The following is a 23,399-nucleotide window of genomic DNA, read 5'->3' on the forward strand; positions in this document are numbered from 1 at the left end:
TGGGGCGGGCGAGTGGGGTACAGGGTGCTTAGGGTGTCCCCTAAGATGCATGGATGGGCCGTGCGGGGCTCAGAAAGGCGGGTCCAGGGGATGGATGGCGCCTGCAGGACAGGAGGGCTTAGATTTCGCCTGCTGCTCTGTGCACTGCGATTTGTGACTCTGGGAGTGTGGGTAGGTCACCTGTCACTCAGTCTCCCTGGCTGCTGATCTCTACCCCTGTGCCCATTTCGTCACCCCCTGGCCGGCCCACAGCTTCTCGATCTTGTTTAGGGCCCTCTTCCCGCCAACTGTAAAAGCGTCTGGCATATCGTCAGGTGTCCCCTAAGATGCATGGATTTTACCTCCAGGAACTCCACCAAGTTCTCTAGCTAAAAATCAGGGTAGCTGGGTTGGGAGAACCTTGTTGCTTTGGGCAGAGGGTGGGAAAAGTAAAACCTTTGACAAAGCTCAGAGCATTCTCCATAAGAAAAGCCCTGCACGCCAAGGAAAACGACACACTGGCAGCGGTTCTCAACCTGTGGGTCGCGAACAATGAAAATACATCCTGCATATCAGATATTTACATGACGATTCATAACAGCAGCTAAAAATCAGGGTAGCTGGGTTGGGAGAACCTTGTTGCTTTGGGCAGAGGGTGGGAAAAGTAAGCCCTCTGACATAGCTCAGAGCATTCTCCATAACAAAAGCCCTGCACGCCAAGGAAAACGACACACTAGCAGCGGTTCTCAACCTGTGGGTCGCGAACAATGAAAATACATCCTGCATATCAGATATTTACATTACGATTCATAACAGCAGCAACATTACAGTTATGAAGTAGCAACGAAAATAATTTTATGGTTGGGTCACAACATGAGGAACTGTATTTAAAGGGCCAGAAGGTTGAGAACCACTGCTCTAGAGGCTTCACATCTCAGAGCAAAAGTCCAAGTCTTTATAATAACCTATACACAAGGCCCATTAGATCTGTCTCCACCCTACGCACACTATCTCCCTCCACTCTCCCCGCAGTGTGCTCCTTAACTGAGAGTTAATCATAGGATACAGAATGCTTCCCTTTCCCCATACTTTACTATCACACCAACAGGGCTTCAGTCAATCTTAGCAATTACAACAAGCAGCAAGACACAGACGGACGCGGATTCTATTTAAGACGTTCCTAGGGAAGTTCAAATACAGCAGGGGAAGAAAAACAAAACAAGGAAACGGAAGAAATCAAAAGTATGTGGCACTTACAGGTACATCAAGCATTAAAGAGAGCCCAGCTCCCAGCCAGGTTAACATAAAACTTCACGCTAAAATTCTGATTACCTTAGTTCCTATTACCTGGCACGTTATGGCCAGCTATCAACCAAAAATTACAAGGCATGCACAAGAAAAAACACAGTATGAAGAGACAAAGCAAGCATCAGAACTAGGTTCAGTTATGACAGAGATTTTGGAATTTTCATACCAGCAATTTAAAATAATTATGATTAATCCTATATAATAAAAGCCTAATATGCTAAGTGTCTGGTCTTCCAGTTGTTCATTCAACCAATCAAGATGTAATATGCTAATGACATGCTAAGGCCGCTCAACCGTTTGCTATGACGTGCACTGACCACCAGTAAGCAGACGCTCAATGCAGGAGCTGCCCCCAGCCCACAGGCCCCAGGCCAGCCAAGGTGGGTGCCAGTGGGGGCCCCTGATCGCCCTGCCAGTCACCCCAAAGATCAGCCCTTATCGCCAGCCAGGCCTAGGGACCCTACCTGTGCATGAATTTCATGCACCGGGCCTCTAGTCTTTCATAATCCTCTCCCATTGGAAGTGAGCTGGGTCTGGTGACCCACTTTGTATGTGTGTGTGTGAGACCCACTTCTAATTAACTCAATTCTAACCCAGGAACGTCAGTTGTAATGTTAGTTTACAAAAAGACTCTGGTGTCTATCTTGGGTACCTTCCCTTGCCTGCTCACTTTCTAGGAAACCAGCTGCCTTGCTGTGAGCTGCCCACGTGGGGAGAAATTGATGTGTCCAGCCAAGTCAGAGCGGACTCCAGGCCGGCCAACAGTTTAAATGAGCTTGGAAGATGATTATCCTACAGCAATGATGGCGAACCTGACACCTCTGACACGCGAACTCATTTTTTTGGTTTTTTTTTTTTTGTTAAATGGCATTTAAATATATAAGGGGGGGGAGAGATAGAACCATTTAATTCTAAAAGGTGATTCATATGTTCTTTAAGTACTTAAAGTTTTCAATGCAACCCAAATAAATACTCACCAAGTATACTACTTCCTAACCTTTTTTTTACTTTGATCATGTAGTGTCTTTACTCTATTATTATTGTACTTTGCTACTGAGTTTAAGTATGCTTGTTGGTTTTCTTTTTTCTTTTCTTTTTTTTAGCTATGTGACCGCCAGCAAGTTTTTTTAAAATTAAATCTTTATTGTTCAGATTATTACAGTCCCGCAACCAAGGTACATGCCCTTGATTGAAATCAAACCTGGGATCCTTGAGTCTGCAGGCCAACGCTCTATCCACTGAGCCAAACCGGTCAGGGCAACAGTGAACACTTTTGATGACTACATCCTGCTTCTCTATAGTCTGATCATTCTGTAGTACCAATCCCTATACAAGCTAGCTTTCTTTGGTCGAAAGATGATAACTCTCACTTAGAACTGGAAGTTAAACGTTGGAAGAATGCCAGGTGCCTTGCAGATTTAAAGAACAGAACGAAACTAGGATGTGAGGAAGAAGTCATTTTAATGGATCAGAGTGAGAGGTAGAGAGGCAGAAAGCTTCAGGCTGTTGCCAAAGGATGACTCGATTACAACTACTTCCAGTCCAGGAGGGATATTCCACGTAGTTCACAGTGGGTACCATAAGGACCCCAATCAACATAAGTACTGACCGAAAGAAAACACACACTCGGGCCACACGGAAAGCTGGATATTGACCCCGCTCCTGTCCTGGTGTCTCCAATCACACCCAGAGGATGACAAATCCGATTGGCTTAACTGAAAGCATGTGACTGGCAGTTCACCAGAATGCAGAATGAAAAATGTGGGAGTGCCAACAAAGAGCTAGAAAAAATGTGTGTGATAAAGACAAAAACAGGTTTCAACATATATAGTGAAAAATATATACACAAACATGCAGATATATGTACATGCAAAGATATACATATATACACACATATATATATATGTATATATATATATGCAATTTAATATTGACTCTATGACTACAAGATCACTTTACACATAAGGTTCTGCAAACCACAAATTTTATTTAATAGATTGTGGACAGAAAACTCTCCATAGAAACACACATAGAGCTTAACCTTTTATTTTATTTTATTGATTTTTTTTATTTTTTACTTTATTGATTTTTTACAGAGAGGAAGGGAGAGGGATAGAAAGTTAGAAACATTGAGAGAGAAACATCTATCAGCTGCCTCCTACACACTCCCTACTGGGGATTTGCCTGCAACCAAGGTACATGCCCTTGACTGGAATCGAACCTGGGACCCTTGAGTCCACAGGCTGACGCTCTATCCACTGAGCCAAACCGGTTAGGGCTAGAGCTTAACCTTTTAATACTGACTGGACAATACAGGATTGAATAATTACAATTTAATCTGCTTGGCGGGACACTGAAATCCTTTTTGTCATAATTAAAATAATCTGCCATAAATATTATTTACATCTCCCTATTTATTCCAAAAGGATAACATTAACAGATCTAGAATGACGGTTTCAAGAGAAATGCACATTCATGTTGATAAGTCTTGTGTTATTTTCCAAAAAGATATGAGACTCATTTACACAGCTAATGATGAACAAGTGCCTGTTCTCCCCACTGATACCAGCGCTGGATGGTATCCAAATCCTAGATTTTGACCCATCCGAGAGGCCAATTTGTTTTCATTTGTAATGGCTAAGAACTTCACAAATTTTCTTTGTTCATGTGAATTCTTCAACTGTGATAGGCCTGTTGGTACACACTGTCAACTTCTTCCCATTGCTTTGTATGTGTAATAGCACTTTATTCCTAAATGACATAATTTGTTGTTGGTTTTCCCATATAAGTTGTATATATTTTCTATCAATTGTCTTTTATACCTTTTTGGTGCCTTTCTCAATGCTGAAGTTTTACATCTTTATTTGGGCCAACTTGACTCTCTACCAATGTGTTCTAGGACTCCATGTTCTGCTAAATAAATCCAACTGTATTATATACAATTGTATTACATTCCCCTGGAAGGTGTAAATTTGCTGGGGGGTTTTTGGGTTTTTTTGGAGAGTAGACAACGGACTGTCAAACATCATTTCCCCAAAATTAAAAACCAGTCTTTTTATAAAATTTCAAATGCAAAGAAACATATTGTTAAAATGTCTGGCTATACTTGACAAATTATCTTTCCTCGTGTGGTTTTTAAAAAAACTGTCAAAATAAACATATCCTACTGGGACTCTGTTGGGAAAAACACTTTACAAATATTTTAATAGTATCCAGTGTTTCATCTAGAAAAATATATTTCTTTTTATTCACATTTTATATTGTTCAATATGGTTTAATAGTTTCCCATCACCTCTATTTGAAGTCGCTTGACAGTTTTCATGTTGATGTAAAAGTTGTATTTTCCTTGAAGAAATAATTAAAACCTTTTGTATATTACTTCTCTGTGCTAGAGCAGGGGTGGGAAAACTTTTTCTGTAAAAGGATAGTAAATATTTGAGGTTGTGCAGGCTGTACTTTGTATGTTGCAGGTACTCAACTCTGACCTTGTAGAATGAAAGCAGCCAAAGGCAATATGTAAAAAAATAAAAATGTGTGGCTGTGAGCCAATAAAACTTTATTTACAGACACTGAAATGTAAATTTCATATAATAGTCATGTTGTCATAAAGTATTATTCTCTTAACTTGTCCAACCATTTAAACATATTTTAAAAATTTAGGTCATAGGCCATTCAAAAACAGCCAGTGAGACTTTGGCCATGAGTCAGTTTGCTCACCCCTACTCTTTTTTGTTGTTGATCCTCACCTGAGGATATTTTCCCTTTGGTTTTTAGAAAGTGGAAGGGAGGGGGAGAAACAATGATGTGAGAGAGACACATTGATAGGTTGCCTCCCGCATGAGACCTGACCAGGTGCAGAGATCGAGTCTGCAACTGAGGTACGGGCCCTTGACCAGAATCAAACCCGGGACCCTTCAATCCTCAGGCTGACACTTTTTCCAATGAGCCAAATCAGCGAGGGCTGCTGACCCCTACTCTTGATAAGTATACCTCAGGTTTTTTTTTCCTTGAAAGTTTAAGAGAACTCATTCATGAGTCCAGGTGACTTTCAATAGATCAAATCTTGCCAAATTTTCTAATTCTCGAGTAACATGTCTGTAGTTTTAACTTTATTCATATAAAGCTTGCGTTTTCTGATTGTTCCAGGTGGCCTACTCATCCATATTCCCTGCACACGTCCTAAGACTGTTGTCAGATGTAAAGCTAAATTTTCTCACCAAGTGCACCTTACATTTATGCAGATAAGGTGGAAACCCACAACACGAACTCAGCAAAATGGAATCAAGTTTTAAAGCGACATAGGCAAAGCTTCATGGACTTCCCCAAACTCATCTTCCCAATCTAAAACCTTGTTCAGCCTGGTCTTGTGTTATGCACCATTTTTATTCAGAGCTAACTATGGCAATGCTTCAATGTCCCAAAATAATGTTTTAAAGGAGCTAAAGTCACTCACACTTCGTGTGGACGAGGCACTGTTCTAGGAGCGTCTTAGGCAGTAACCAGTTTAGAGGACCTCAATGCAAGTTTTTACATCAGAAGTGAGCGAGTTACATTCACACCCACATCACCCTGACTGCCACGTGAAAAACAACCTTGTTGAGGACAAAAACAAAAGAGCAGAGACCAGTCTATACACTACTGGAGTAGCCTAGCTGGAAGAACAATACTGAGATTATGGTGATGGGAGCGAGGATGGGTTCCAGAGATATCTGGGGAAAAGATCCACAGGATTTGACGTGGAAGGTAAGGAGGGGCGTGCGGATGACTCTCCGGCATGAACTCGCTGATGAGCGAAGTGTGTGCTCTGCCTGAAGACTTTCCTGCTTTTCTTGTAGTTATAGGCCCGCTCGCCCGTGTGGACTCGCTTGTGTTGATTGAGGTGTCCAATCTGGATAAAGGTTTTCCTACACTCCTTGCATTCATACGGCTTCTTTCCGGAATGAATCCGCTGATGCACGCTAAGGGACTGGCGATGGCTAAAGGCTTTGCCACAGGCAGTGCACTCATATGGTCTCTCTCCGGTGTGACTTCTGCGATGACAAATCAGGGATGACTTTGTCTTAAATGCCTTTCCACACTCAATGCATTCATAAGGCCGCTGGCCCGTGTGAAGCCTCTGATGTTGAGTACAGGATGAGTTATCACCAAAGGCCTTCCCGCACTCGACACATTTATAGGGCTTCTCTCCGGTATGAACTCTCTGATGCTGAATGAGGTGTGTGGTCTGGCTGAAGGCTTTCCCACATTCCTTGCACTCATATGGCTTCTCTCCCGTATGAGTTTTCTGATGCTGTGCGAGGTGAGCCTTCTGGGTGAAGGCTTTACTGCAAACTTTACACCCATAGGGCTTCTCTCCAGTGTGAATTCTCTGGTGTGTGGCGAGCTGTGAACTGATGCTGAAGGATTTGCCACATTCCCCACACTCAAAGGGCTTCTCTCCAGTGTGAATTCTCAAGTGACTAGCAAGGTGTATATTTTGCCTAAAAGCTTTCCCACATTCTTTGCACTTAAAAGGTTTCTCTCCAGAATGCACTCTTTGATGTTGAGTGAGGGATGCATGATGGCTGAAGGCTTTTCGACAAACATCACATTCATATGGTTTCTCTCCAGTATGAATCCTTTGATGAACAGTAAGGGATGAGCCATACCTGAAGGACTTGTCGCACACATCACATTTGTAGGGTTTCTCTCCAGTATGAATTCTCCTGTGTTGATTAAGTCCTATGTGGTCACTGAAGGCTTTCCCACAGTTGATGCATTCAAAGGGTTTCTCCCCAGTGTGATAGTATCTCCAGTGACGAATAAGGGATGTGTTCTGTATGAAGGCTTTCCCACAGTCAATGCATTCGTAGGGCTTCTTGCCAGTGTGACATCTTTGATGTCGGGCAAAGGATGAGCCATCGCTAAAGGCCTTTCCACACTCGTTACATTTATAGGGTTTCTCTCCGGTGTGAATTCTCTGATGAACAGTAAGAGATGAGCTCTGGGTAAAAGTTTTCTTACATTCATTACATTTGAAAAGTTTTTTTCCTGTGCAGATTCCTGTATGTTTTATCACCACTGTATTTTGGGGGAAACTTTTCTTAACTGAATCATGGTTATGAACTCTCTCTTCTGACACGTCCAAAGGGAACCATCTTTCAGATTTGTTATACGTACGCTCTCTTTCTTTAGAGAGGGTTTTGCTATTAGTGACTGTTTCTTGCCTGAATTGTGTCTCCCGGCCTACCAGCTTCCTTTCAAACACACCCTCAGAATCCCAATTTTCTCTGAAAGTTGAACATTCCAGATTAGTGCTTAAAGTTCTGTCTGTTAGCACATCAGCAAATAAATCCTGCTTTGGAAATAATTCCTGGGTCTCATGTACAGATTGTTGGCCTGAAACATATCAAGAAAACAAATATTTCCTTTATCATGGACTAGAAAAAAAATATGCTAAAAAGAAAACTGTAAATGGGTTCACTAAATGGTGAATTCAACCACATAAACAATGCATTTGTAAAAGCTATTGCATTTAAACATGCAGCCTACAATGTATATGAGAGACCCCAGATTGATTCCATATAGGAACCTCAGGAGACATAAGAAGAAAATATATATGTGGACTGGTTACATATCAAAAAAGTGAGTTACATTCACAAAAAAAAAGTTCTGCAATCACACCACCTAAAAATATACCCTATGACATTCGCTGACTTCAATTATTTCACTCTCTATCTGGCTTTGGATTCCACGATAGTCATCACATCACAAAAGTTCTAAGAAACAGGCCAAACGCACAAAAAGAGACTGCACTCTGTAACGTGCATTAAGAGTATCTGAAAGCCTGATTACTGCCCTACGACCAGGAAATGATGCTTCTGTAAACCATATTTTATTTGGGTAATTTCAACAAAAGCAACATTACCAGTTGATGGCCAAAGCTCAGTAGTCCCATTGAATCATTTTTACATTTGTGTACCTATTTGTTTACTTCCCATGAGCCTGATAAAATCTTTGCTTCTTTCCTGGCCATTTAATAAGGATAGGGTCTTGCAATTTTATTTCTCATTTTGAGGAGATTGTTTTTATAATAATGGTGAGTCTTAATATTATAATTAATTATGCTCAGATGTACTACTGAAAAAATATATGTTTTATTCCACACTTTCAGGTTATAGGAAGGAATGTATATATCTGAAATCCTTTTGCTAAATCAGTTAGCATATACCCAAAATTGTGCATATGTAGTTGTATCTTAATAAATATACATAGATGAAATTGGTATTGGGAGATGATGCAGAGAGACAAATGTCTGAAAAAAGATGATGGTAAGATAGGGAAAAGGAAATATTCTTTTTTTAAATAAAAAAACACCGAAAGCTTTCCTTCTTAGATCAAACCAAATAAGGATGCCTTTTTCACTACTTCTATTCAACACTGGTCTGGAAGTTCTAGCCAGAACAATTAGATATAGAAATAAAAGGCATCCAAATTTGCAGATGATATGATTTCATATACAGAAAACCCTAAAGAATTCACAAGCAAAGTGTCAGAGTTAATGAGCTAATTAATCAAAATTGCAGGTTACAAGAGCAACACACAAAAATCACTACATTTGTATACACTCAGAATGAACACTATGAAAAGGAAATTATGAAAACAATTCCATAAAAAATAGCATTAAGCCCTAACCAATTTGGCTCAGTGGATGGAGCGTCGACCTGCAGACTGAAAGGTCCCAGGTTCGATTCCGGTCAAAGGCATGTACCTTGGTTGCGGACACATCCCCAATAGGGGGTGTGCAGGAGGCAGCTGATCGATGTTTCTCTCTCATCAATGTTTCTAACTCTCTATCCCTCTCCCTTCCTCTCTATAAAAAAATCAATAAAATATATATTTTTAAAAATAGCATTAAAAGAAGAAATTAGTTAGGAATAAATTTACCCAAGGAGGTGCAAGACTAATGCTGAAAACTACAAAACATTGCTCAATAAAATTAAGAAGAGTTAAATAAATGGAAAGACATCCTGTGTTCATGGATAGGAAGACTCAACAATTTGTCATGGATAGGAAGAGAGCAAGAAAGAATTAAGTAAGCAACAGAAAGGAGACCAAATGGGAAAAAAGGGAAAAAAAGAAAGAAAAAGGAAACCAAGTATATTATTTAATATATCTATTAATAAAAAGAAAAACTAAGAGTAAAAGTGGTCAACAGAGTAAATGCTTCTATTAATGAAGATACCACCCAATTTAAACTACTGTACAGCAAGAAACATCATGCAAACTTAGAGACCACACAAAACTAAGAAAAAAAATGTATCACATTCACCAAACAGGACTTATATTCATACTATATAAAGGCAAGGAATTAGGGTCCAATAGAACGTGGGTAATGAGTATAAAGACACCATTAACAGAATCTGAACTCCAAATGGATTTAAATGCATACATTCTCAACATCACAAGCTTCTGGGAAATAAATATTAAATAAAACTCAATTTTCATTCAACTGCTTGGCAAAAATGGAAGAAAACAAAACACACCAACAACCAAATACTATTGGGGAGATGTTTGTCACCAATGGTTTAGCACTATATCCGTGAAACTTTAAAAACATGTGTACTTTATCATGCAAAGAGATCTGTGCAAACGGGACCACTTTTTAAAAACTGGAAAAGACCTAAATGTTCAAATGTCCTCAATAGTAAGTCAGGTAAGTGAACTGTATCTATATACTGTAATACTAGATAGCCATTAAAGAAAAAAAGAACTACATGTATCAAGTTTCTAAGGACATAAACAGAAGGAGAAATTATAAAAGAATACATGAGACTATGTAAAAATTTCTGAAGTTTTACATTTTTAAAAGGTCTACTTAAAACAAAAACTCTTATTACCATACTAGAGGCCCGGTGCACAGGATTCGTGCATTGGTGGGGGGCGTGGCCTGCGGAAATCAGCCCACTGTGGGAGCGCTACTCATCCCGGTCAGCCAAGCGGTGCTCCCACTGTGGGAGCACACTGACCACCAGGGGGCAGCTCCTGTGCTGAGGGTCTGCACCCTGGTGGTCAGTGCACGTCATAGCAACTGGTCAACCAGTCATTCTGGTCGTTCTGCCGTTTGCGGGATTTTATTATATAGAATATGAAAATAGTTTGAGACAGAACATCAAAAACTAGTATGCTTTACAGAAAAGTCCCTGAGACTATAAAAGACATGAATAGATAAGTGGGTGTAAATGAGAAACATTTTATAAAAGGATAAAGAGAATAACCAAATTCAGGGAAAGTATTCAAACGTTTTCATAATAAAAAAGTAACTTGAGGCCATAATCTTTCTTCGAATTATTAGTAAGCATTTTCATCAAAATACCCGATGTGCTGAGGACACAATGAAACCCACACTCCTGGTCATCGCTAGAGTTGCTGAAAGCAAAGCAGCTCTCAGAGCCTAGCAGAGGTCCAGGTCCAGGAACACAGGGATCCCCAAAGCACCTGGTTTCCCCTTCCACAGGATGCCTATTGTGCGCACATTTTCCATAACAATAGATGTGAAGTAACCTAACCGGAGATGTGCAACATGGAGGGCGTGTGAAAGTATCTGTGTGCACGACTGAGCATACACTGCAATCCCCACTATGTTCAAAATACGTGTTTATCATGACTTGAAAGGGGTCAAAGTTGCTTTGATAACATATTGTGTTTACAGGGTCATCCAGACAGGTGATAGGATTATACTTTCTATAAACCGTTATTTGTCAAAGAAATTTCTTTGCCTTCCCTAGTATAGCAAACAAGGAAGAGACCCCCCACCACTGACGCCTTCTTGCCATCCGACTTCCGCCCACCCTGTCCAATTACAAGAACGCTACCGGGATCCTCTCCTTTGCCCCTGCAATGCCTTATGGGAAATTCTGCAATTTCTACCTCATGCCAGTTACCCATGAATATGTCTTATCCTCCCGTTATTAGAGTAACGGTCTGAGTAACGTATTCGCAAACTCCGTCTCTCTCCAACACCTGCCAATGCCAAGCCGAGTGGCCCCTCAATGAACTGTCGATTGGTGGTTCTCAGAGGAATGGACGCACATGAAGTGATTGGGCCTCTGACTGAGGAGGAGGAAACCTTTGGAAGGCAGCGCAAAAGCCCACGGGGCCAGGAAAGGTCACTTGAGGAACAGAGTGGCTGACGCACGTCCGAGTGGCCAGAAACAGGAGGAGGGCTACCGACACAGTCACCACCCAGGAGGAAAAGGAGGAGGAGGAGGAGGAGGAGAACTTTGAAGAGGCAGGCCTCAATTTTCCCTCCAGCCCAACAGGCCTGGGTAGCGTTGACCCCTGTGCCTTAACAAGGACGCGGCCTCGGGGGCGGCTCTGCCTCCGCGCCCACCTCCCGCGCTCACCTGAGAAGAGGCCTCCCGCCAGCTCTCTCTTCACCAGCCAGGGCTCCCTCCCGCGATGCAGCCGAGAAGGCCACTGCGGCCGGGACACACAGCGCCCTGCGTGGACAAGGACACGTGTCCGTCACGCTCGTGGCCTCTGCAGAGCCAGCCCCTCGGCTCCAAGAGGAAAGTGTCAGCACAGGAGGAGCAGGAAGAAGAGTGAGGAGGCCCTGACAGCACAGAGCACTTCACGCACGACGACGACACCAGCTTTCCGCTCCACCAGCAGCAAACGCTCCTCAGAAACCGACAGCAACGGTTCAGCCCGACACCGCAGGGTGCCCACCACGCGCACACACCTCAGCACCGAGGGGGGGACATCAGGCTGGAAGGGGACACCTCACCTGCCTCCAGGTCCGGGCTCCCCCACGTCACATCCTTAGGGAAACTCCCCTGAGCCGGGCCGGGCTGCTGGGAGGAGTCGCTGGCCACCCGCGTGCTGGTCGCCAAGCCCTGAAACGGCACAGACGGGCCGTGACCCAGACATCCCTGTGACCCGCAGCGGCCTGGCGAGGCGCCGGGCCCACACGCTGGGAGAGACGTCTGTCCAGGAAGCCTCGCTTAGCTCCCGAGTGACGCAGGTCGGGGGGCTGGACCGAGTGACAGCACGTGTGTTTGGCAGGAGGGAGAAAACAGGAGGCCCTGCTCTGCGGTGGGAAAGGTGTGATTCTGTGGAGGAGGATGAGTGCCCACAGCATGGACTTTCTCCTGCGACTGAAGGCTGTCCCCCCAGCTCGGGTATTGGGTGACTCGGGGGGCTTCCTCTCAGCTGAGAGGAAGGGGAGAGCCTGTTGCAGGGTCCCTCCCAGCAGCACAGGCTGCACGTGTCCTGACTTAAGCAGACGTGTTTGTGACTCATCGCACTGAAGTTCCCGTTTTCTGAGCATCACACCTGCTCACTCCTTCTGGGCGGAGCCTGTCTGCAGGCAGCTCTGCATTCTGAGGAGAGCTTCTCCCCTGGCCGGTGTGGTTCAGTGGGTAGAGTGTCAGCCTGCGGACTGAACGGTCCCGGGTTCGATTCCGGTCAAGGGCACGTACCTTGGTTGCAGGGCCCTAGTCGGGGTGAGTGCAGGAGGCAACCAACCCATCGATGTGTCTCTCTCCTGTCGCTGTTTCTGTCTTGCCCTCTCTTCTACTCTCCCTAAACACCAATGGGAAAACATCCTGGGACGAGGATTAACCAAAACAGCAAAGGAGAGCGTGTCCCACACTCACTGCGGGCACGGCCTCCTTCCTCCCATGCTGGTCTCTCTGGGTCCGAGGACTGCCTGCCTGCGCTGCTGAAACAGGAGGCTGTGCCTGGGAGCCCTCTGCTCTGCCTCCCTCAACGCCACCTCCTGCCGGCTGCCCACCAACACGCCCTCTGCCCCCACGCGAGAGGCCTCACTTACCGGCTGCCTCTGGAGCAGAGCCTCGCCATCCCAGCGCTGCCCCCGCCCGGAGCCCTGCAGGCGGCAGCTGGCCCGTCTGTGCAGCAGCGCTGGTCTGGACCGCTGCTCCTCACACGGCCCCTCCTCCGCGGGCACAGCCTTCCCGCCTGAAAGACAGCACGACAGGAAGCGGCACTTGCACGGGGGTCAGGGTGAAGAACACCCCACAGGCAATCAGAGGAATCAATCCTCACAGGAGCGCATCACTGTGAGAGCTGTTCCCTGATGAACCAACCTCACTGAGGTTCCCCCGCTTCTGTAGTTTCAACTCTGCACACGGTGAGCCTCCTCACCTCAATGCTGACACACCAGCTGTCAGCAGGGAGGGAGGGAGAATTGGGAGGTCAGAGGAGAGAGCTCACAGCCTGGCATCTAGGATGCAGTGTGGGGGTACAGACCAGGGAAAGGGAGGGAGAACTGGGAGGTCAGCTCAGAGATGGGCCTCTAGGATGCAGTGTGGGGGTACAGACCAGGGGGAGGGAGGCCACAGGAGGAAATGCCGTCTAATCCTTACTTGAGTTTACTCAGCAACACTCACTGTGACTCCTTCTCCATTTTATTCAGCAAAAATGTCTTCTCCAGCTCACTAGCCTCCTGCTTTATTACTAATAAAGTTAGTATTAATAAACATGGATGCTCAATGGAACGCTTGCAGGAACACACCATCTAACCCTCCTGAGCCACATGGGGTCCCCCATGAGCCACCGGAACGTATGCCTCTGGGCCCCTGTCCTGTCAGCATCTCCTGTTCCTCTGAAGTGTGAGCGGTAACAATTGTTTTTTAAAAAGCCCATGAACCAGACATTTCATCAAAGATGAATAAGATAGTGAAAATGACACCAGTGTCGGCCAAACATGCTTTAAAGACCAGAGGACCACGTGAGTCTGACCTTCAAGGGGCGGGAGGGAGCTGGGGAAGACGCCCGGAACAGCGGAGTGTGGGTATGTTAGATGGACGGGGGCGAAGCTGGAGAGCAGAGAGGGCAGATGAAAGCGCGGGGCGTCCATTCCAGGGGGACTTCCTTGCCCTCCAGGCCCCGAGCTCAGGAGCCTCCTGATGACCCCGCCTGCCTGAGGTGGCTGACCTGTGACCTCCAGTGAGTGGCCCCCACCGGGTCTCCCACGCTCACCTGGGCACCGGCCTCCTGTCAGCCCGTTCTTGGCCATGCAGGGCTCTGTCCTCTGTTCCAAGGAGGAGATCACGTCGGGCTTAGAGAGGCAGAGACCTGAATAATAGAGAGAAACGGGAGGTGGTCATGCTGTGGGTCTGAGAGGAGAGGGCTGGAGAGGGCGGCCCACGGTGGACGGGGGAGGGGGGACTCTGTACAGGGCCTTCTGGGCGCAGCTCAGCCCGGCCCCACTCTCCTGGGAGAAAGCGACGTCCACGTCCCCAAACGTCACCGCGCTCTGGAAGGACAGACCACATGTCTGCTTGGCCCCTCATGACGGGGCTGCTATGGACTACGCGGTGTCCCCCAGATTCGAAGGTGGAAGTGCTAACCCCAGGACGCCCCAGTGTGACTGCCTGTGGAGGTAGGGCCCTAGAAGAGGTGAGGAAAAGTGAAACGGAGTCACGTGGTCGGGCCGTAAGCAATCTGACCAGTGTCCTCGTAAGAGGAGGAAGCAGCACCAGGAACGAGGGAGCAGGGGCGGCAGGAGGGGGGCCGCCTGCACGCTGAGCAAGGAGGCCCCAGGAGAACCAACCCGGCGGACACCTTAACCTTGAACTTGTGGCCACTGGAACCGTGAGAGAAGAAACGGCTGATGTGTAGGTGCCCCCGACCTGTGGTGCTTTGCCATGGAGCCCTCACACCCGGACCTGGGATCGAAGGATTGCCTTCTCTTGGTCCCGGTGAGAGAATATACACACGAATACTAGCTGGTGATCTGGAAATCTAGTGTAATGTCATCAACCCCAGAGAAAAGAGAGACGTACGGAGACAGTCCCTGCCCCTGGGGGACTGGCGCATCTGTGTGGGTGAAAGGAGGTACAGGCGAGAAACAATTCTGATGGCCCTGACCGGTTTGGCTTGGTGGATAAAGCGTCGACCTGCAGACTGAAGGGTAGAACCAACCCGGCGGACACCTTAACCTTGAACTTGTGGCCACCGGAACCGTGAGAGAAGAAACGGCTGATGTGTAGGTGCCCCCGACCTGTGGTGCTTTGCCATGGAGCCCTCACAACCAGACCTGGGATCGAAGGATTGCCTTCTCTTGGTCCCGGTGAGAGAATATACACACGAGGAATACTAGCTGGTGATCTGGAAATCTAGTGTAATGTCATGAACCCCAGAGAAAAGAGAGAGGTACGGAGACCGCCCCTGCCCCTGGGGGACTGGCGCATCTGTGTGGGTGAAAGGAGGTACAGGCGAGAAACAATTCTGATGGCCCTGACCGGTTTGGCTTGGTGGATAAAGCGTCGACCTGCAGACTGAAGGGTCCCAGGTTCGATTCCGCTCAAGGGCATGAACTGTGGTTGCGGGCTCATCCCCAGTGGGGGGTGTGCAGGAGGCAGCTGATCGATGTTTCTCTCTTGTCGATGTTTCTAACTCTCTATCCCTCTCCCTTCCTCTGTAAAAACATCAGTAAAATACATTTTAAAAAATAAATAAATAAATGGAAAATACCCTCGGGTGAGGATAAAAAAAATGTTGAAAAACAAACAGATAATAAAATAAGTTTAAAAAAGAAGAAAAAAATAAAATACAGCATGGAGAACACAGTCAATAATATTATAACAACTATGTATGGTGTGTGTGTGTGTGTGTGTGTGTGTGTGCGTGGAGTCACTTTGTAAATTACATAAATGCCTAATCACTGTACTGTACACCTGAAAGTAATATGATAGAGTACATCAACTGTCACTGAAAAATACAGTGAAAAATTGACCTCAACAATTAAAAAAATAAACACTACGCCAGTGATGGCGAACCTATGACACGCGTGTCAGCTTTAACCCTGCACATGGTGAGCCTCCTCACCTCAACGCTGACACACCAGCTGTCAGCAGGGAGGGAGGGAGAACTGGGAGGTCAGCTCAGAGATGGGCATCTAGGATGCAGTGTGGGGGTACAGACCAGGGGGAGGGGCTGGCTTAGGGGTTTAGCTCTGACCTAGGAACCAGGAGGTCAGGGTTCGATTCCTGGTCAGGGCACATGCCCGGGTGGTGGACCTGATCCCCAATGGGGGGCGTGCAGGAGGCAGCCGATCCATGATTCTCTCTCATCATGGATGTTCTCTTCTCTTTCCCCCTCTCCCTTCCTCTCTGAAATCGATACAAATATCCTATACTACTAATAAATATGGATGCTCAGTGGAACGCTTGCTGGAACACACCATCTAACCCTCCTGAGCCACATGGGGGCCCCCGTGAGCCACCGTAATGTATGCCTCTGGGCCCCTGTCCTGTCAGCATCACCTGTTCCTCTGAAGTGTGAGCGGTAACAATTGTTTTTAAAGAGCCCATAAGCCAGTCATTTCATCAAAGAGAAATAAGATAGTGAACATGACACCAGTGTCGGCCAAACATGCTTTAAAGACCCGAGAGGACCACGTGAGTCTGACCTTCAAGGGGCGGAAGGGAGCTGGGGAAGACGCCGGGAACAGCGGAGTGCGGGTATGTTAGAGGGACGGGGGCGAAGCTGGAGAGCAGAGAGGGCAGATGAAAGCGCGGGGCGTCCATTCCAGGGGGTCTTCCTTGCCCTCCAGGCCCCGAGCTCAGGAGCCTCCTGATGACCCCGCCTGCCTGAGGTGGCTGACCTGTGACCTCCAGTGAGTGGGCCCCACCTGGTCTCCCACACTCACTTGGGCACCGGCCTCCTGTCAGCCCATTCTTGGCCATGCAGGGCTCTGTCCTCTGTTCCAAGGAGGAGATCACGTCGGGCTTAGAGAGGCAGAGCCCTGAATAATAGAGAGAAACGGGAGGTGGTCATGCTGTGGGTCTGAGAGGAGAGGGCTGGAGAGGGCGGCCCGCAGCGGACGGGGGAGGTGGGAGCGAGGGGGGGCCCGTACCCAGCGACACCAGGTTCCGGTAGTTCTCCAGCATCACGTCTCTGTACAGGGCCTTCTGGGCGCAGCTCAGCCGGCCCCACTCCTCCTGGGAGAAAGCGACGTCCACGTCCCCAAACGTCACCGCGCTCTGGAAGGACAGACCACATGTCTGCTTGGCCCCTCATGACGGGGCTGCTATGGACTACGCGGTGTCCCCCAGATTCGAAGGTGGAAGTGCTAACCCCAGGACGCCCCAGTGTGACTGCCTGTGGAGGTAGGGCCCTAGAAGAGGTGAGGAAAAGTGAAACGGAGTCACGTGGTCGGGCCGTAAGCAATCTGACCGGTGTCCTCGTAAGAGGAGGAAGCAGCACCAGGAACGAGGGAGCAGAGGCAGCAGCGGGCGGGGGGCCGCCTGCACGCTGAGCAAGGAGGCCCCAGGAGAACCAACCCGGCGGACACCTTAACCTTGAACTTGTGGCCACCGGAACCGTGAGAGAAGAAACGGCTGATGTGTAGGTGCCCCCGACCTGTGGTGCTTTGCCATGGAGCCCTCACAACCAGACCTGGGATCGAAGGATTGCCTTCTCTTGGTCCCGGTGAGAGAATATACACACGAGGAATACTAGCTGGTGATCTGGAAATCTAGTGTAATGTCATCAACCCCAGAGAAAAGAGAGACGTACGGAGACAGTCCCTGCCCCTGGGGGACTGGCGCATCTGTGTGGGTGAAAGGAGGTACAGGCGAGAAACAATTCTGATGGCCCTGACCGGTTTGGCTTGGTGGATAAAGCGTCGACCTGCAGACTGAAGGGTCAAAATAAATGGAAAATACCCTCAGGTGAGGATAAAAAAAAAAAATGTTGAGGTGACCTATGTAACGCGTCCTCCTATTCTCTGTTAGCTGGCAGGCTGGGGGGAGTGGGGGGTGCTGCAGAGCCGCCTGCCATCTGGAGGATCTTCTCCACTTCCCACCCATGGCTATGGATTCTTAAGGACCTCCTGGGTTCTATGTTCTTTTTGTTTCCCACTATACTTTGTGCTTTATACTTATCATATCTGATTATAATTATTTAGTATATTTCTCTATCGCCATTGAAAGCCTCATTAAGAAACAGGCATTGCCCAGCAGGTGTGGCTCAGTGGTTGAGTATGGACCTATGAACCAGAAAGAGCCCATAAGCCAGTCATTTCATCAAAGAGAAATAAGATAGTGAACATGACACCAGTGTCGGCCAAACATGCTTTAAAGACCCGAGAGGACCACGTGAGTCTGACCTTCAAGGGGCGGAAGGGAGCTGGGGAAGACGCCGGGAACAGCGGAGTGCGGGTATGTTAGAGGGACGGGGGCGAAGCTGGAGAGCAGAGAGGGCAGATGAAAGCGCGGGGCGTCCATTCCAGGGGGTCTTCCTTGCCCTCCAGGCCCCGAGCTCAGGAGCCTCCTGATGACCCCGCCTGCCTGAGGTGGCTGACCTGTGACCTCCAGTGAGTGGGCCCCACCTGGTCTCCCACACTCACTTGGGCACCGGCCTCCTGTCAGCCCATTCTTGGCCATGCAGGGCTCTGTCCTCTGTTCCAAGGAGGAGATCACGTCGGGCTTAGAGAGGCAGAGCCCTGAATAATAGAGAGAAACGGGAGGTGGTCATGCTGTGGGTCTGAGAGGAGAGGGCTGGAGAGGGCGGCCCGCAGCGGACGGGGGAGGTGGGAGCGAGGGGGGGCCCGTACCCAGCGACACCAGGTTCCGGTAGTTCTCCAGCATCACGTCTCTGTACAGGGCCTTCTGGGCGCAGCTCAGCCGGCCCCACTCCTCCTGGGAGAAAGCGACGTCCACGTCCCCAAACGTCACCGCGCTCTGGAAGGACAGACCACATGTCTGCTTGGCCCCTCATGACGGGGCGGCTATGGACTATGCGGTGTCCCCAGATTCCCAGATTCGAGTGCTAACCCCAGGACGCCCCAGTGTGACTGCATGTGGAGGTAGGGCCCTAGAAGAGGTGAGGAAAAGTGGAAAAGTGTCACGTGGTCGGGCCGTAAGCAATCTGACCGGTGTCCTCGTAAGAGGAGGAAGCAGCACCAGGAACGAGGGAGCAGAGGCAGCAGCGGGCGGGGGGCCGCCTGCACGCTGAGCAAGGAGGCCCCAGGAGAACCAACCCGGCGGACACCTTAACCTTGAACTTGTGGCCACCGGAACCGTGAGAGAAGAAACGGCTGATGTGTAGGTGCCCCCGACCTGTGGTGCTTTGCCATGGAGCCCTCACAACCAGACCTGGGATCGAAGGATTGCCTTCTCTTGGTCCCGGTGAGAGAATATACACACGAGGAATACTAGCTGGTGATCTGGAAATCTAGTGTAATGTCATCAACCCCAGAGAAAAGAGAGACGTACGGAGACAGTCCCTGCCCCTGGGGGACTGGCGCATCTGTGTGGGTGAAAGGAGGTACAGGCGAGAAACAATTCTGATGGCCCTGACCGGTTTGGCTTGGTGGATAAAGCGTCGACCTGCAGACTGAAGGGTCCCAGGTTCGATTCCGCTCAAGGGCATGAACTGTGGTTGCGGGCTCATCCCCAGTGGGGGGTGTGCAGGAGGCAGCTGATCGATGTTTCTCTCTCACTGATGTTTCTAACTCTCTATCCCTCTCCCTTCCTCTCTGTAAAAAATCAATGAAATATATGTGAAAAAAAAATAAATGGAAAATACCCTCAGGTGAGGATAAAAAAAAAAAATGTTGAGGTGACCTATGTAACGCGTCCTCCTATTCTCTGTTAGCTGGCAGGCTGGGGGGAGTGGGGGGTGCTGCAGAGCCGCCTGCCATCTGGAGGATCTTCTCCACTTCCCACCCATGGCTATGGATTCTTAAGGACCTCCTGGGTTCTATGTTCTTTTTGTTTCCCACTATACTTTGTGCTTTATACTTATCATATCTGATTATAATTATTTAGTATATTTCTCTATCGCCATTGAAAGCCTCATTAAGAAACAGGCATTGCCCAGCAGGTGTGGCTCAGTGGTTGAGTATGGACCTATGAACCAGGAGATTACCAGCTGGATTCCCTATCAGCGCACTTGCCCTGGTTGTGGACTTGATCCCCAGTGTGGGGCGTGCAGGAGGCAGCCGGTCAATGATTCTCCCTCATCATTGTTGTTTCTATCTTTCTCTCCCTCTCTCCCTTCCTCTCTGAAATCAATAAAGAAATATATAAAAAGAGAAACAGGCATCATTGCCTCCCTGAATACCTGGCACTTATGTAAAAATGATAGTTAATATTTATACAGATTGGGGATGTCGGAGAGCTGATTTCGGCCGATTCCGCAGGCCAGGCGAGGGACCCCACTGGTGCCCAAATTTCATGCACTGAGCCTCTAGTATTTAATTAAAAAAAAAGGGGGGGCTGCCCTGACTGGTATGGCTCAGTGGATAGAGCATCGGCCTGCGGACAAAGCGCGGGGCGTCCATTCCAGGGGGTCTTCCTTGCCCTCCAGGCCCCGAGCTCAGGAGCCTCCTGATGACCCCGCCTGCCTGAGGTGGCTGACCTGTGACCTCCAGTGAGTGGCCCCCACCGGGTCTCCCACGCTCACCTGGGCACCGGCCTCCTGTCAGCCCGTTCTTGGCCATGCAGGGCTCTGTCCTCTGTTCCAAGGAGGAGATCACGTCGGGCTTAGAGAGGCAGAGCCCTGAATAATAGAGAGAAACGGGAGGTGGTCATGCTGTGGGTCTGAGAGGAGAGGGCTGGAGAGGGCGGCCCGCAGCGGACGGGGGAGGTGGGAGCGAGGGGGGGCCCGTACCCAGCGACACCAGGTTCCGGTAGTTCTCCAGCATCACGTCTCTGTACAGGGCCTTCTGGGCGCAGCTCAGCCGGCCCCACTCCTCCTGGGAGAAAGCGACGTCCACGTCCCCAAACGTCACCGCGCTCTGGAAGGACAGACCACATGTCTGCTTGGCCCCTCATGACGGGGCTGCTATGGACTACGCGGTGTCCCCCAGATTCGAAGGTGGAAGTGCTAACCCCAGGACGCCCCAGTGTGACTGCCTGTGGAGGTAGGGCCCTAGAAGAGGTGAGGAAAAGTGAAACGGAGTCACGTGGTCGGGCCGTAAGCAATCTGACCGGTGTCCTCGTAAGAGGAGGAAGCAGCACCAGGAACGAGGGAGCAGAGGCAGCAGCGGGCGGGGGGCCGCCTGCACGCTGAGCAAGGAGGCCCCAGGAGAACCAACCCGGCGGACACCTTAACCTTGAACTTGTGGCCACCGGAACCGTGAGAGAAGAAACGGCTGATGTGTAGGTGCCCCCGACCTGTGGTGCTTTGCCATGGAGCCCTCACAACCAGACCTGGGATCGAAGGATTGCCTTCTCTTGGTCCCGGTGAGAGAATATACACACGAGGAATACTAGCTGGTGATCTGGAAATCTAGTGTAATGTCATCAACCCCAGAGAAAAGAGAGACGTACGGAGACAGTCCCTGCCCCTGGGGGACTGGCGCATCTGTGTGGGTGAAAGGAGGTACAGGCGAGAAACAATTCTGATGGCCCTGACCGGTTTGGCTTGGTGGATAAAGCGTCGACCTGCAGACTGAAGGGTCCCAGGTTCGATTCCGCTCAAGGGCATGAACTGTGGTTGCGGGCTCATCCCCAGTGGGGGGTGTGCAGGAGGCAGCTGATCGATGTTTCTCTCTCACTGATGTTTCTAACTCTCTATCCCTCTCCCTTCCTCTCTGTAAAAAATCAATGAAATATATGTGAAAAAAAAATAAATGGAAAATACCCTCAGGTGAGGATAAAAAAAAAAAATGTTGAGGTGACCTATGTAACGCGTCCTCCTATTCTCTGTTAGCTGGCAGGCTGGGGGGAGTGGGGGGTGCTGCAGAGCCGCCTGCCATCTGGAGGATCTTCTCCACTTCCCACCCATGGCTATGGATTCTTAAGGACCTCCTGGGTTCTATGTTCTTTTTGTTTCCCACTATACTTTGTGCTTTATACTTATCATATCTGATTATAATTATTTAGTATATTTCTCTATCGCCATTGAAAGCCTCATTAAGAAACAGGCATTGCCCAGCAGGTGTGGCTCAGTGGTTGAGTATGGACCTATGAACCAGGAGATTACCAGCTGGATTCCCTATCAGCGCACTTGCCCTGGTTGTGGACTTGATCCCCAGTGTGGGGCGTGCAGGAGGCAGCCGGTCAATGATTCTCCCTCATCATTGTTGTTTCTATCTTTCTCTCCCTCTCTCCCTTCCTCTCTGAAATCAATAAAGAAATATATAAAAAGAGAAACAGGCATCATTGCCTCCCTGAATACCTGGCACTTATGTAAAAATGATAGTTAATATTTATACAGATATGGGGCTTACTGAAGGGTAGGCAATTTTCTAAGAGCTTTGCATAGATTAAAAAGAAAAAAAATGTTGAAAAACAAACATAATAAAATAAATTTAAAAAAGAAGAAAAAAATAAAGTACAGCATGGAGAACACAGTAAATAATATTGCAACAACTATGTATGGTGTGTGTGTGTGTGGGGGGGTCACTTTGTAAATTATATAAATGCCTAGTCACTGTACTGTATACTTGAAAGTAATATGATAGAGTACATCAACTGTCACTGAAAAATAAAATGAAGAAATGACCTCAACAATTAAAAAAATAAAAATATTAAACAGTACGCAGTCCAAAAAGCAAGGGTGCACTTCAGCGAGGAGACAGGAACTGTTCACTCACCTGGGACGTGACTTGGGGGTCCTTTCCTGTCCCTACAGCCTCCTGTGGGAGCCCCCTCAGCTGGAGAAGGGGGCTATGGACTATGCGGTGTCCCCAGATTCGAAGGGGGCAGTGCTAACCCCAGGACGCCCCAGTGTGACTGCATGTGGAGGTAGGGCCCTAGAAGAGGTGAGGAAAAGTGAAACGGAGTCACGTGGTCGGGCCGTAAGCAATCTGACCAGTGTCCTCGTAAGAGGAGGAAGCAGCACCAGGAACGAGGGAGCAGGGGCGGCAGGAGGGGGGCCGCCTGCACGCTGAGCAAGGAGGCCCCAGGAGGGTGTACAGGAAGCAGCCGATCCATGATTCTCCCTCATCATGGATGTTCCCTTCTCTCTCCCCTTCTCCCTTCCTCTCTGAAATCGATACAAATATCCTATATAATAAAAGCCTAATATGCAGATCGACCGGTTGCTATGAGGCACACTGACCACCAGGGGGGCAGATGCTCAATGCAGGAGCTGCCCCCAGCCGACAGGCCCCAGGCCAGCCAAGGCGGGTGCCAGCGGGGGCCCGACTG

At 48.3% G+C, this 23,399-nt stretch overlaps 1 protein-coding gene across 1 annotated transcript in view; it reads right to left on the reverse strand.

Annotated features, from left to right (window-relative positions):
- Positions 1 to 4,276: 4,276 nt before the first annotated feature.
- Positions 4,277 to 23,399, reverse strand: part of ZFP28 (ZFP28 zinc finger protein) — a 21,015-nt gene continuing 1,892 nt past the window's right edge. The window contains exons 3-15 of the mRNA XM_014547698.1: positions 22,844 to 22,957; positions 20,914 to 21,040; positions 20,563 to 20,802; positions 18,854 to 19,012; positions 18,647 to 18,742; positions 18,407 to 18,426; positions 17,153 to 17,279; positions 16,946 to 17,041; positions 14,272 to 14,367; positions 13,103 to 13,248; positions 12,056 to 12,164; positions 11,673 to 11,768; positions 4,277 to 7,665 (exon numbers count right to left, since the gene is read on the reverse strand). Of these exons, the coding sequence (XP_014403184.1) occupies positions 5,960 to 7,665; positions 11,673 to 11,768; positions 12,056 to 12,164; positions 13,103 to 13,248; positions 14,272 to 14,367; positions 16,946 to 17,041; positions 17,153 to 17,279; positions 18,407 to 18,426; positions 18,647 to 18,742; positions 18,854 to 19,012; positions 20,563 to 20,802; positions 20,914 to 21,040; positions 22,844 to 22,957 (3,132 nt within the window). The 3' untranslated portion in view covers positions 4,277 to 5,959. The remainder of the gene's footprint in view (positions 7,666 to 11,672; positions 11,769 to 12,055; positions 12,165 to 13,102; positions 13,249 to 14,271; positions 14,368 to 16,945; positions 17,042 to 17,152; positions 17,280 to 18,406; positions 18,427 to 18,646; positions 18,743 to 18,853; positions 19,013 to 20,562; positions 20,803 to 20,913; positions 21,041 to 22,843; positions 22,958 to 23,399) is intronic.

Source organism: Myotis brandtii, unplaced genomic scaffold (genome assembly GCF_000412655.1).
Source record: "Myotis brandtii unplaced genomic scaffold, ASM41265v1 scaffold1127, whole genome shotgun sequence".
Lineage (NCBI taxonomy): Eukaryota > Metazoa > Chordata > Mammalia > Chiroptera > Vespertilionidae > Myotis > Myotis brandtii.